We start from the raw sequence: 14,941 nt of genomic DNA, 5'->3' as shown, positions 1-14,941 counted from the left end.
TCCAAATTGCATTTACTCTATCTACTCATACTCTTTCAACTAACTCAAAAAATCCCTGCTTGCAATATCGCAGTCTTTCATCATGTGCTCATCACGCAAGTTGAAATCAAAATGTTGATAAGAGAAACAATATATTGTGTGACCCCAATACAAAAAGACATAAAACTAACGAAACATTCAAATGCAGAACCTTGACAAAAGATGATGATCAAAGAGCATGGACATAATAAGCTGGTAGGTAATATTTATGCAACAATTATAGACTGTTTCCCAAAGCAGCAATCATGTCAGCATTTGTAACTAATTGCAACGCACAAGCATGCGTGCTGTATAATCACACATTTATTCAATGGATACACCCCTTTATTAGTTTTCTCATTCTTCTCTTTGTCTGAGTCTGTGTGTTTACTTCTTCTAACATCTGCAATCACACTCCCCCAAGCACCTCGCCGTCTCCATGGCAACTGTTGGCTGGCATTAAGAGTGAGAGAATATGAACAAATGAGATGTGGTGCAGAAATGGCAGGCTGTTGCAAGTTTTGAGAGAGAGAGAGAGAGAGAGAGAGAGAGAGAGAGAGAGAGAGAGAGAGAGAGAGAGAGAGAAAAAAAGCCTAATATTTTTTCAGCTTGTTCTTTTAGAATTCACTGCTGAGAAGAAGCTCGGGAGGAGAGGACGAAGAGGAGGATGAAAAGGAGGACTGAATAAAGGATGTGTATTGGAGAGCTGATAGAGAGACTTTGGAGGGCAGCACGAACAAGACAGAACTTAACAAGCAAACCCGTGTGCTGGAGAAGGTATGAAACCAGGTAGTGTTCGGGCTCAGGTGGAGCTCTTTATCACTCAAACAACAAAGCAGCTGATGAACAGGCTGGATAACAGACTGAACACCTTGAGGAGCCGCAATGTGGTGAAGAGACTCAGAGGCTTACCTACAGTTCCCTTGGTGACCTCTTACATGCACACATTTCACAAGACGGAGACAGGCGACACGCCGCTTAAAGACCTCTCTCCATCCCAGTCAGGCCATTAACACACCTGTATAATTACCACCTACAGTGTGAACAGGTCGCCTCGGGCAACAATGGGATAGGGATAATTAGAGAGTGACTTCCAGACAGCCTGCCAGATGATCACAGAGGAGCCACAGCATCCTGATGAACAACACCTGTCATCAGTGAAACACTCTGGGCCAGGAACAAAGACTTGCTAATGTTGGTGTATTCATGTCCGCGTCTCTGTTTCATTAGTGCGTGACCAAAAACAATAGCTGCATCCAAGTTCCATAACACATACCTATTCAAGAGTGTACTCAAAACAATCCATATTCACAGTAAACGCTTTTGATGTACCCTGCTGTCCCACAATGCAATGCTCAAAGGAAATTGAGGAGCCACTCACAGCTGCTTAACATTAAAACAAATTGCGGATGGCGGTGAGAAAGCTTGAGGAAAATCTTTGAAAACAAGTTGTTTTAAAGGGGCAATCAACCAATTTCTATGCATAAAGTTCGAAAGCACTACTCAGTCGGTGAATAACAGCTGAATGATTTCTTCTGCGGCTCTGGAGGGAGCTGTCTAAAGTCTGAGAAAATAGGTCAGTTTGAGCTCACAGGCCGCAAATTTATAACAGAAGGCCTGCATTATAAACTTGGACATAGAGTTTGGAAGACGTGGGAATTTCCCAGGCAGGGAAGTTTAAGGAAAGATGCTGCTGAGGTTGAAAAGTAAAGTACACTGATTTACTGTACTGCAAAAACAGTATAGTAGGAAAATGATGCACCACATATTGTATGCAATTAGTGTGATGTCGATGGATGTGCTGCGACTCTCATTTTAAATACCAATTGTCACTTGAAACCAAACAAATCAATTATATATCATTTATTCATACCATCTGCAACAGCTACTGTGTGCATATTCCACAACAATCAAACTCTGTGGTTATGATACTAACTCTAATCTGACATGGTATATGTAAGCCTACAGAAAGTGTGCAGTAAATGGCTTACTATTGCTACCTGCCACCACTGAACTCTGCTCAGGGGCTTTTAGTTAAATGAACTGAGTCACTGCTGTTGCATTGATCCACCTGTGACTCTTGACAGTTTTGCTCTCTGAATCAAACTCTCACTCTCACTCTCTCATTTAGCCGTCATTCACTCCATATGTGTATGTGAGTGTGTGGGCATGTGGTTAGATTAGCATGGGCACCATTTTAAACAATGATGAATATGAGTCAGACTCTGTGCAGTAAGAAGATTGCTTTCTTCGACGGCATAAAGCATCGCTCCCGGATCAGCTCCTTTAAAACGCATGATGAGAGGACTTAAAAAGGGACCTTTGGTATATCCAACCTGGATCCTTTTTTCCCATGTTTTGTGTCTAAGTCAGAAATGGAGACAGCAATTTTTTAAAGTGTGGTCCAGTATTGAGCAAGACTGCTGCAGCCAACGGCAGCAAAACAGGTTGCAATGTCATCCTTGTGAGCAACTGTGCACCGTAAATGACAGTCCAGGAAAAGTGCTTGTTTTTGCTGCTTTTGTTATCATAAGTGTCTGACAACATTGTGGGAAGGATCCCTACAGAGAGAGACCTCTTTATGAAAGAATAAGATCTTTGTTTCTTTTTGTTTAACCAGAAACAGCCCCGAAATCGCCATCGCCAAATCCACCAGACTCCATTTAAATAAGCAGTAATTCTAGCCTGTTAAGAGCCAGCATATTTTCACATCTAACTGAATGAATTAAGGGTTTATTTCAACCAAACCACAGATGGCAATTAATGGAACAGTGGAGAGACAAACTTTGACAGCTTTTGTGAGTTTGATTTTGCTTGTGTTGAATTGAATGAAGCATGTTGTACAGTGATTAAACTGATATTTTTTAAATGGAGTCTGGTGAGTTTGGGGGTGGCAATTTCAGGGATGTTTCACGTTAAACAAAAAGGAGCTTACTCTTCGACAACACCGTCTATCTCTGTAAGGATCGTTTCATAATGTTGTCAGACACTTTTAATAACAATCTGAGCGTGTCAGTGGCAAAAACAAACACTTTTAGTGGCCGTAAATTAAAGGTTCTCAACTGCCCCCAGAGATTACATTAAGTTCACTACTGCTGGCTGCAGCAGTCTTGCTCAATACTGCACCAATTTCAAAAACAGCTGTTCCAATTAGTCACTTAGACACAAAAACATGGGAAAATTGGGTCCAGGTTGAAAAATTACAAAGTTACCCTTTAAGTAAAGGTAAAGGATATTGACTGAATGACAGTGGTGGTGGGTGATATGGCCAAAATCTTCTATCACTGTTTATGTAATTTTATAATACTGTGACAGTGTATATCATGATACAGTAACTGTTCTGCAGTTAAAAACAACACTCGAAACAGTAAAAGTACAATTCTTTCAAAATGAAATATCTGTTGTTACTGAGAACAATAATTTAGAGTGTTACAGAAACATTTATTTACAACTTCTCTCCCCTCATCCAAGTCTGCCTAAATAGAGGCAGCTGGATTTGTGAGATCTCGAGAATCATGTGAATAGCTCCTGCAGTGGAGACGATATTGCCAAATCTCTACCGGTGGACACATTTCTGCCACAGCACAGTACATACCATCATATCACCCAACCCTACACTGCAGTATAACATCGACACCCACATGTATGTGCAAAAAATGACACACATCGTTCTTCATTTCTGGATATCATTCACAATCACCTTCAAATTTATAGTAATTCCACGCCTCGTCCCTGTAGTCCCTGGAGAGTGTGTGTGCCTGCTGCTGTTGGCATATTCACAGCACACAAATTAAAATGCCTCTCTTTTTTTCTCCATCTGCAGAAATAAGTCAGTGAATAGAAACCTGTCCCTGCAGGCGAGGCGGATTGATTAGTGGCTGCTTGTTCTGTTTTTACTTCTCTGCTTCTCGTGATGGATGGACTCTAAAGAACGGAGGGAGGAAGAGAAACAGAATCGAGAGGAAAAGGGAGAGAAGTCAGGAAGACACACAACCCTATCATTTCTCTGATTATTTTGTATTCCTCGCTCTCCCGTTCTCCCTCTCCGGTGCATTTGGACAGCGATGCGACATTATATAATGCTGCTCTCTAAATCAGTCAGACTGTCGGAGCCCTTGCAGAGCTATTGCACAGGTTAAAGGTCAGCAGATATGAACGACCTATTTCCTCACTTACAATCAGTCACTAAGGATGACTGATGCCTATATTAACACCAGATTAAACCCCACAGGAGGCAAGACAAACTGGGAGCGCTGCAAAAACGCAAGCATTTAATTCGCCTTCAGCGCCTGCTCATACCAGATGATTGAGAGAGCGACAGAAAAACAAAACAAAACATGCAGGCAGAGAAATAAAGATAGAGACATATGGTGACATAGGGAGAGGACAGAAATAGAGGTGATCTAGTCACAAATTGAGAAAATGACAGTGAGTGCCTGCCAGAGAGGGACGAGCCATAGGAGCAGGATAAATGGAAAAAGTGGTGCACAATGTCGGGGTGCCAGAGAATGAGTTGATAGAAAAAAGCAATAGAATGAAACTAAACGAGGGGGAAAGTGAGGAGAAAAGTGCAGCAAATAAGTGACAAGGTCGCCGCTGGATCAGGGCTCAGCAGAGCACAGCGATGGCTGGAGGGACAATCAAGACGGAGCTAAAACAGAAGATGGGCAAATACAGAAGAATTAAGGTCCCTGTGGTTTATATTCTCATCAGTCCTTGTGTGAGCATATGTTTCCATATGACACCAGCCAATGAGTGACTGAAGGCTAAAAAACACTAAAAAGCTCAACACTCCAATTACGTCTTGCTGTACGTGATCAGTTTTTAGAGCTGGCTTGGCTCCAACATACACCATGAAAAATGACATCTAATGAGATGCCATACATCATGCCATTGTTCTATTGTGTGATAAAGAAATACATTAACTGACTCACGGGAATACAATTTCCCAGTGTGCTTGGTTGAATCAAGCAATATATTGACTACAGGACTTAAATACTGTTGAGGTCTATTAATTAATTTCCGTTTGGTTCATGGATATTATCGGTTTTGCTGTGACGTTTGACCCTTCACGTTTCATTTTGCGAACACATACTTACACACAGAAACATGATACGGCAATTACAGCCAGAGCGACCTGACAGGGGGCATTACAGTGTCACACGTTAGCGTGAATTTCAACGAGCTCTTTAATTATTCCACATTTCTATGGTTGACAGCTAATTAGTGGAAGGAGGGCATAGATTAATCTGACTCAACGTGTATCCTCGAAGGGAAGGAGAGGCTGAGCTTCACCATCCCTCCGGTCATGGGCCTACTGTACTGGCTCCAAAAGGAATATGATGGTTGTTGAAAGAATTTGATTGTCCATATTTACTAAGGATAAGAAAAATCTAGATTCACTTAAGTAACGTGATTTTTCTTTATATGATTTTCTTAATCCATTTTTAATGCCTAAATCAATGAAAAGAAGGTGGAGGTGGAAAGAAGTTGCCGCTTTTATTGTCGTAATCTACAAGTGATGTGATGTCATATTTGTATCAAGAATAACAAAGTCTGATGGTTTTAAGAGAGACATTTGCACAACTAACTGTCTCAGATGCAGGTGCACTGGAAAATATCATTTGAGTCTATGAACAGAAGATCCCGCACACTGCTCTTGCTCAGCTTAACAATTTAGTAGTAACGCTAAGGTTTCAGTCCCACTGGACCTTCGTCAAGACACACTTGACTTAAGAATAACAAAGTCAAAACGACAAAACAGAAAATAGAGTGCTGGAGGGGTGACATTTTTTGTAGGCCAACATGGACATTAACATTGTCTTGGTTCCCCCAACAAAAAGCCATAGGAATTTTCCATTGAAATTTGGATTATTGCAGAAAATATGATCTGTGGCAAACAAAAGTTTATGACACTTACATGTGTTGTTCAGTAAGATAATTTTCATAAATGAACACTACTTTTATGATTTCTGGTGTGTAAATGCAATTGCCAAAAGTGAAAAGCTAATGTTAGGCTATACATGAACTACACCACAGTCGCGTGGTTGTAAAGCTGTGTTTGGTGTGATGACCTTTTTTAAGACACATAAAAGCTTCCAAATTTATAAGTAGGGTTTTTAATGACAAATTTTATGTTGTAAGGGAAATTGCAGAAGTCTCTTAAGCTTGTGTTAACCACAACCTTATAACAGACATCTCACCAAAAAGCCAGTCAGAAACCTATCAAATTCAAGACAAGGGAACTGGGAGGGCAGAAATGCTAACTCATTTCCAGGTTTTAGCATTCATTCCTGCACCACCTCTTGGCAGACAGTCCAAGGACACAGACCTTCGGCTGCTCCAGTGGTAACTGAATTTCAGACAGCCCAGCGCAAACTCCCCACCAGATCAGCAAACTTTCTGTTGCTGCTGTTACACAGCTTAGACCCAGCCTGCTGTGAGCCCCGGGGCCAGAGAATGTCCCATCTGAATTCAAGCTGCCACTGCCACTACTGAAGGTCCATCTCTGGAGCTTTGGCCTACACTTTGCTTTGGTCCATAGCAGCAGGGAAAGGTGGAGGGACAGCTGGGTGGCTAGATAGCTACTTCTTGTGTCATTTATGGTCTATTAAAAAGACAGAGAGATGTATGGGAAACACTGCACCAGCTTGATGAGCAGGAGCAGCTAAATGTAACAGCTAAAGTTAACTTTTTATTAATTTTATCAAGTAACATACATTTCAGTAAGTAAAGGTTATCAAATAAGCACCTTTCATAGAGCAAGGCCACAAAGTGCTTCACTGGAATAAAATTACTAAAGATAAGACCATAAAAACGGTTATTAGTTTAATCACCACATTTCTATGCAGCCTATGATGCTGCTGATATAACAGACTGACTGACATCTGATGTGCATTGATTTTGTAAAAATGTCTCATGACACACAGCCTCTAGAAGAGAATCATTTAACTTTTTCTCATGTGTTAAAAAAGTAAACAAAATTACAATAAAACATAATATCAAGTCGCAATACTTAAAAATGGCAATGCATATTAAATCAGCATCCAATTATCATTACAGTATTGACATGGGAGATAAGCATATTGCACCATCCCTGATATTTACTAAATTACCTTGTTTACAGTGCAAATGTGTGCTAGCTTACCTCTCTACCGTGTGTGTGTTTGTGTGTGTGAGTGAGTGCATAACAGGCTTTGCATACTTGATTGTAATCTCAGCCTGTCCAAGCCCATTCAATCAGCACTAAGAGGACAGCTTAATTTTAATCGCTTTGCTTTTTTTAGTTTTCTTTTTTTTTTCTTCTTCATGAAATTAAAGCAAATGCTTGCAACAAGTTAATGCTATTCCCTTGGCTTGGCAATTCCCGGCTTCCCTAATGGGGGCTGATAGAATCAGTGCCTGGACAATCAGCGGGGTGTTCCCTGCCTCCACATCAACCTCTCTTGTCCTCCTCTAGCACAACCTGATGAAAACAAGAGACATACCTGTCCAATTAGACCCCCTGCTATTATCTGAGAGGAGAGGGGAGGTAGGCGGAATAGAGTCAGGGAGAGATTGGATAAGGAGCTAAGTCACAATTGAGAATCAATCCAGCCAGCTAGTGCAATCAGCGGGACACGGACGTGACAGACTTAGATAAGGTTTGTTTGTCTTCTCTTTAAACAAGCACTGAAGAAGAGAAAAACTACCAAGTTGTAACTTTTGGATTTAATGTATGCAATCGTCTAGTATTTGTGAATTGGCTGTGGAAGATTAAGCTTTGGAGAGATTTTAGTTTTCTTCCATGCCTACTGGGGAGAAATTGTTTTTGAGAAGAGCCGGAGGATGTGCTTATGAGTGGTGCGTGCGTGTGTGTGCGTGGCATCCATTTGTGTGTGCAGACATTGAACCCAGTCTCTGCAAAGAACATGAGAGAAAAACATTTTGACAGATTTAGCTCAAGGCCTAGGAGGGGTACTTTAGATGTCACCACAACTCTTTTCACTGGAGGGAGAAAAGTGAGGGGTGGTTTGTCATTGCTAAAAGTGGGAGATGCAGGCGAGCAGGAGGAGAATACGACCGCCTGCCTGCACGTCTCCCTGTTTGTATTGCTACATTTGTGTGTGCCAACATGCCTGTATCCAATCCACCTATTCATCCATCCACACACTGTATCTATCGTGTCTTTCTCTGTGTGTGTACCTGTCGGCATATTGGCAATATCAAACTGCAGTCCTTCAACATTTATTATGTATCCTCCTTAAATTAATTCAAGTCGATGACCAACAAAATTGTAATCAAATCTAACTTGTTTACTAGTTTGCATTCAACAAAAGTTGAACTTTGTTGGCTGTGCTGCCATCACAGGCCAGAGGGGGGCAGTATAAGGAAAAGTGCAGGAAAAGGGTAAAACACTGTCTGGGAAAGCTTTCTTTGTGCAATAAGACACTGCTGCTTAGCAATAAGCCTACATAAGTAAGTTAAGTGGTCATGTGATTGAGACAGGATGACTTTGCTGCAGCGCTCTCTCTTTCTCTCTTCCCTGGAGAGTACAAGGAGCTGCGTAAGAGACACTTAATCAATATTTAGCCCCTCTATCTGACCCTTTCTGTCTCCTTCTTCTCTTGTTTTATACATCTCTCTATATCCATTCATTGATTTAGGGACATATCAAAATAAAATGGTTCAATGACTCAATTCACATTCACAAGACGGAAAAAGGGAGGCCGCATATATGCACACATTCATAGCAAGTAACTATTCATCATGCGTGGAAACAACATTTCTGCTTTTTTACGCCAACAGATAAGAGTTGTGCAATCTGTAGCTCATCAAGCTGTGGTGATTTAATATGTGCTACTCCGAAAATAAATCTAAAACTGTTTCAATTCATGAAACATTTTTTTCTCACTCAGCAGGTGGTCCAGCACCACTGGGTCCAGCCTATTTGTTATTTTTTGTATTTACTTTGGGCTAAGTAAGCCTTAGAGGCATAACAATTTGTTTTTGTAGAGACTGAACACTACCTTTTGGTGAAAATTGAGAGTGCTGAAGATGGCTGATACAAAACTTGAAAGAACTGAGTATATATTTTTTTATTTTCAGAAAGAAAATAACGTCCTTTAGCCCTTAACTTGGCCCATTAGTGTACCTGCTACAAAGGCTAAAAGTTAACATGAAGTTGGAGGACTGTTTATGATAGACTGAGTGCTGAGTGCTCTTGGCCCCGCTGGCCTTACATCTACTGTTTACAGTTCACCTCCAGGTTGTCATCTCCCCACTCATTATTTATTAATGGAAATATGCGCTGCTAATTGCTAATTAGCTTGAAATTGATGACTCATAGCGGAATTTTTTGCTTCATTAACTGGCTGTTTATCTATTGAATTAAACATGGCAGAAAGCATACCGGATTTGAATTAGAGCAAGATGACAGACAAAGGACTGCTGTGTGTGTGTGTGTGTGTGTGTGTGTGTTTGTTTGACAGAGAATAAGAGAGACAGTTTGCCTGTAAGTGAGTGAGTGACTGTGTTGACCGTGCACAGGTGCGGAAGCGTGCGTGTCGGCTCACATGCAGCATGTTAAAATGATTCAGCGCGAGATGCGTTAAAAGATCACACAGGATGTAAAAAAAAAAAGGCACGATCGCAAAGGTTGGTGTGCCGAACATAAACCCAAGATGTGTAGATGTGTGATGTGCAGACGCCCAAACATCAAAGGCCCCATTCCAACATTTGAAGTAAATGAGTTTCAGATTGGCATGGGTCCATCTGGACACCAGACCAGCCTTCTGTAGACATTGATCCACAGCTAAGAGCCTCCTACGGCAAACTAAGGTGGAGACAAAGTCAGAGAGGAAAAACTAATAGAGAAGACAGAGACAATACATAAAAAGACAAACTCACAGTACTCACGGTGACTCTGAAAGGTGTGGCAGCAGTGGACGTAGCCTCCATAGTGGGTGTGTTCTTGTCTGAGGAGCTGCCTGGCATGCTGCGTCGGCGTCCTGTCCTCTCTGGAGGTGACTCTGTAAACAGAAAGAAATCTTTGATTACATTTTGAAGAGTAGCTCCCAGTTTTGGGAAATGCAATGATTTACCTTCTTGCTGAGACTGAGATGAGAGGATCAGATACTCCTATTTTCTGTCCATTAACTATTGAGCTAAAGTTGGGTTCAGCTTAGCTTAGCCTAAAGACTGCAGGCAAGGAAACAGCTAGCAAGGTTTACTTCAAAGTCAAAACAAATCTGAGCCACAAAGCTGAAGCAAAGGTAAAGCTTTGACCAGTGGTGTAAGGTAGTTATGACGGACCCCAGCACACACTAGTTACTAGTTTGAAGCACACACATATACACGCACCGTTTATCATACTGTCAAATGTTCAAAAGGGTCCAAACGCTGGATAACATCAACATACATATTACACAGCAATCATCATTGCATATTTGTAAATGACAAAAATACCAAAGAAAATAAGAAATCCCTTTCTTTCGTAGCCTTTCCAGGGCATACATAGCAAATGACATCATTTTTAATAAATTAATTTCCAAGGTGGCAATCTGAATCACTCCCAAGGGCTTATTTTCTGCCAAACACATTGTCTATATTTACGCCCCTGGCTTTGACACTGACACTGACAGTGTGTTGGAAATAAGGGTGTGGAGTTTTGGGGTGCCAAATGGGCTTAGACCCAGACTGCTTCAAGTGCAAGATTTGATCAAGGTAAAGCATATTAAGCCATGAAAAACCTTAGCCAAGATGTTAAAAGCATTCAACATGTGCCTGTGAACTATAGATCAAAGACAAATGTTGTATGAGAACATGCAAAAAGTGAGTGAGTGCATCATGTTCAAGACACAGTCACCCCAAAATCAAAAATACATTTTTTCCTTTTACCTGTAGCGCTATTTATTGATCTAGATTGTTTTGGTGTGAGTTGCTGAGTGTTGCACGTATCGGCTGTAGAGATGTCGCCTTCTGTCGACTATAATGGAACTAGATGACACTTGTCTTGTGGTGCTCGAAGTGCCAAGAACTGCATTTGAAAATCTCAACAGCAATGTCTCTTTCCAGAAATCATGACCTGGTTACTCAAGATAATCAACAGACTTTGTTGTTAACAGTTTCAGTAGGAACTATTTTCTTCATACCAAACTACATTCACCAACTGTATCATTGCGCTGATCTTCCACAGTCCTCCCCACTGAAGTAAGACACCATTGATTTTACATCTCGCACTGTCACGAGCATGAGCCTCTTGTCCATGAGTAGATGCACACTTCCCTTTGCGCTGTGATACTGTTGGTGGGTGCAGTTCGGCAGAAAGAAAATATTTCCTACATAAAAATGCTCATCTTGAGTAACCAGGTCATGATTTCTGGAAAGAGACACTGCTGTTGATTTTTTCAAATGTATATTTTTTTTGGCGCTTTGAGCACCACAAACTGAATGCCATCTAATTCCAATATTTTGGAGAGAAGGCAGACATCTCTACAGCCTATATATCCAACACTCAAAATCACACCAAAACAATCTAGATTGATCAACAGCATTATAGATAAGAGGAAAAAATGTGTATTTTTGATTTTTTTTTAGGTGAACTGCCCCTTTAACAGTGGACCGTTTTAGTAATAGCCATACTTCAATGTAAGCAACAATAAGTCAGATTTTCCCATCCTTTCCCTGTTAACTGAACTTATCTTTTTATCTTGTTTTATCATGTCTCATTATTTCTCTAAACTTCTGTACACACAGAACAGGAAAGTACAAGTTCAGTATGAAAGAGCTGAGAAAGAGTTCTCTCTTCAAAGACTGTGCATGGGTACAGACGCTGCAAATCTGGACATGTCCGAGAGGAATGTGAGTGATGTTCAGCATGCATGTCTCCACAGATTTCAGATAGCCATCACTCCTGACAGATAGCTCGCAGGTACAGAGCACACTGTCAACATGTTAGCTTGTTGGTTAACTTAGCATAACCCAAAATGATGATAGAAAGTTGTTTAGATCAGTAGTTCTTAAACAGGGGGTTACAAAAGGGTTCCCAGAAAAATGGGGGATAGTTTATTTCCACTAATTCACTATAGAAGTTAGCCCAGTATGAGTAAGAGTCATAAGAGTAACTAATCTGATCATAGGGTTCATTCCTCCACAGTTATCTGCTCAGCTGTAGTTTCTAACTTTAGAATTCTGGTCTTAATCAATCTATTTCATGCCACAGCCGAAACTCCGGATCAGTGAGAGATGGAGTAAAAGAGTGATTCGCAACCAAAGGAGCCAATAGAGAGCCAGAATGCCACCCAAAACTTTTCCTAACCACAGACCAAATTTTAAGTGAGTGTGAAACTATTGAGTTATTTGTAGAATACAAGTGTGAAGAAAATAAAGAGGAGTAGAGTAGGGCTGATAAAGAAGTTGGGGAACGACTCTTTATTTCAATATAGAGCCAGGAAGGTGTCTGGTCTTGAAACTAGAAGGAGAGTGCACGCAGATTGCAGGCCCAATAATAGAGGTTGAAATGAGGTAGACCCATCCCACCCTGTGGTATGGGGTTCCGCAAGAAATCTTTCCTTATTCCAGGAGGTTTCTTATGCCAGATGAAGTCAGAAATGATTTTATCCAGGTTCTTAAGGACGGGTTATTAATAAAAGTTGGGATACACTGAAGGTTTTAATCAATCTAACAACCAAAATCTTTTTTAGATGAAACTCCCTAAAGCAAAATCTGATCAAATGGGGTCCATGACCTAATGTGTATCATTTACGGGTCCCTGACACAAAAAAAGGTTGAGAACCACTGGTTTAAATCAACATGGGTTTCCACCAATGAAGGTCACAGCTCGGTCAAGAGATTTTAATTGAGAATTACTTGAAAAGTGAATTAAAAAAAACAAGCCTAAATGAGAAAATGTGTATAACTAGGTCAGATACACTGATAGAATCTTGTGGAACACATTGGGTCGTTGCGTCTCTGAGACGGTGTTAGATTATTTAAATGAGATCTTTGACTGTCTGCAACATTGAAAACTAATGAAATTAGTGTAAAGTGTGTGTGGCAGTGTGACTCTAATAAGGATGAAACTGCATTATGAAGCAAATCCGCCTGCACGTCTCTCTCTCTCTCTCTCTCTCACACACACACACACACACACCCTCACACCCACACTACACTGAAGTATATAATACTATGTGTGCAAGGAGGATTCACAATTTTATTGGGAACTCCCCAGTGACTGCTGATCCAATCATCTCCAGATTTGCTATGCAACATCTCTGGACTCTCAGCACTTAAGGTTATCAAACCTTGTGGGTACGCCTCACTGAAGTGCCGTGTGGACAAAATATAAGGATTTGTTACCAGCGAACACTTGGTATCTTCACAAAGCTTGTAATAAAAGGTCAAAATTCTTAATCAGATCTTAGAACTAATCTCTAGAATCAAAATGTGACACAATTTGGCCAATATATGACATCATACTTGATTTGACACCACAAACTGCTGATTTTTGTATCAGTTTTCATTTTAAACTTTTCACTTTAGATTACACAGCTTAACAAAGGGAAGAGGCATGAATTTGCATATTATGGAACAAATCCTGGCTTCAGCTAAATGAGGATTGTAATGATCCAATACTGCAATGATATTACCAAAAATTGGATGTACCAAATTTTGTGCCAAAGGTAATTTGACATTTGCAAATAGAGCATCTCTAATAAGCCACACACACACACACACACACACACACACACACAGAACATAGACTTGGAGCATCGTGTCTGTCAGCGCTATCCTTTCTATTAGCTTGTCAAGCTGAGCTGTGCTAAATTAGCTGTCTGCTGTTTAACAGGCTGGTTGACTGAATTAGCGCACACTGTAATTGGAGGAGGAATGGCGGAATAGTACTTCCTGCTGGCTCCCACTGGCTGGCATCCCAACCCCCATAATTCTCAGTTTAACATAAACATAAACACAGTCCACAACAACAAACAGCAGATGAACACAACATGCTCTGACACAGAGCAGATGTCCTCCGCCGCAAAATCAAATCTCTATAATTGACAACCGGAACCATCTGGATCCTCTGAGCAGTGATACAGTGCTCTGTGGAGGTAAGGATGACTTGATCTTAAACGAATACTTCACCTTCTAAATGACCATGTGTTTATCACTTACTCACACGTGTTTGGTTGAATTTGTGAAGAAAATTTTGTTTTGTTTTGCCTCTGTGGTAAACAAAGAATCCAAAAACAGATACATTTTTTGATGAATTTAAGTCATAGGCAACTGCGTTAAACAACAGCATAACTTAATCAAAACACTGATAAACAAACTCATACACAACTTGTGCAATATAATACAAATCTTGATTTTACAGTCGTATGCTCAGTACTTCCCAAACAGGCAGCCCTTAAAGACGGGATACCGGACAGAAAGTTGAAACTTATCTATGCACTCTTCCATTCCAAGCTCCATTGACAAAAACAGTAACTTAACCTCCCTGAACGCAGGAGCTGCTGGTTTGTTTGTGTTATTGTGTGACTTTGCTGTTTTGAAGGGTTAGTTCAGATTCATCATAGTCTCACAGTAACACAAACAAACCACTGATAGATTCGGCAGTAGATCACCCACTTCGGTGTTCAGCGAGGTAAAATTACTGTTTTTAATGAGGTCTAGCTTTGAAGAGAGTATAAGTTAGGCTGACCAAACGTCCTCTTTTGCCCGGACATGTCCACTTTTCATGTCCCATCCGGAGCGTCCGGGGTTTTTTTATAAACTGATGATAATGTCCGGTTTTCCGTGTGTTTGTGTGTGTGTGTTAGAGTGCGGCACGGGCTGCATATTTCTGTCCGAACCCGAACCGAGCCCGACATTATTTAATGACCAAAGCACTGAGCTTGTGTCACACAGTGGTTACAGGCTATTTAACAGGCCGGGCATGCGC

At 40.8% G+C, this 14,941-nt stretch overlaps 1 protein-coding gene across 4 annotated transcripts in view; it reads right to left on the bottom strand.

Annotated features, from left to right (window-relative positions):
* The window catches only part of dab2ipb (DAB2 interacting protein b), a 174,352-nt gene that overhangs the window by 104,681 nt on the left and 54,730 nt on the right, over positions 1-14,941 (bottom strand). For 2 of the 4 annotated variants that reach the window (XM_050053629.1, XM_050053626.1), the window contains exon 2: positions 9,916-10,028. In XM_050053629.1, coding sequence (XP_049909586.1) covers positions 9,916-9,993 — 78 coding nt within the window. In that variant the 5' untranslated portion in view covers positions 9,994-10,028. Of the gene's footprint in view, positions 1-9,906; positions 10,029-14,941 lie in introns of all 4 variants that reach the window. The other 2 variants (XM_050053627.1, XM_050053625.1) reach the window with 1 other exon arrangement.

The sequence above is a fragment of the Epinephelus moara genome, chromosome 9 (assembly GCF_006386435.1).
Source record: "Epinephelus moara isolate mb chromosome 9, YSFRI_EMoa_1.0, whole genome shotgun sequence".
Taxonomy (NCBI): domain Eukaryota; kingdom Metazoa; phylum Chordata; class Actinopteri; order Perciformes; family Serranidae; genus Epinephelus; species Epinephelus moara.
This window is presented reverse-complemented; position numbering and strand designations above follow the sequence as displayed.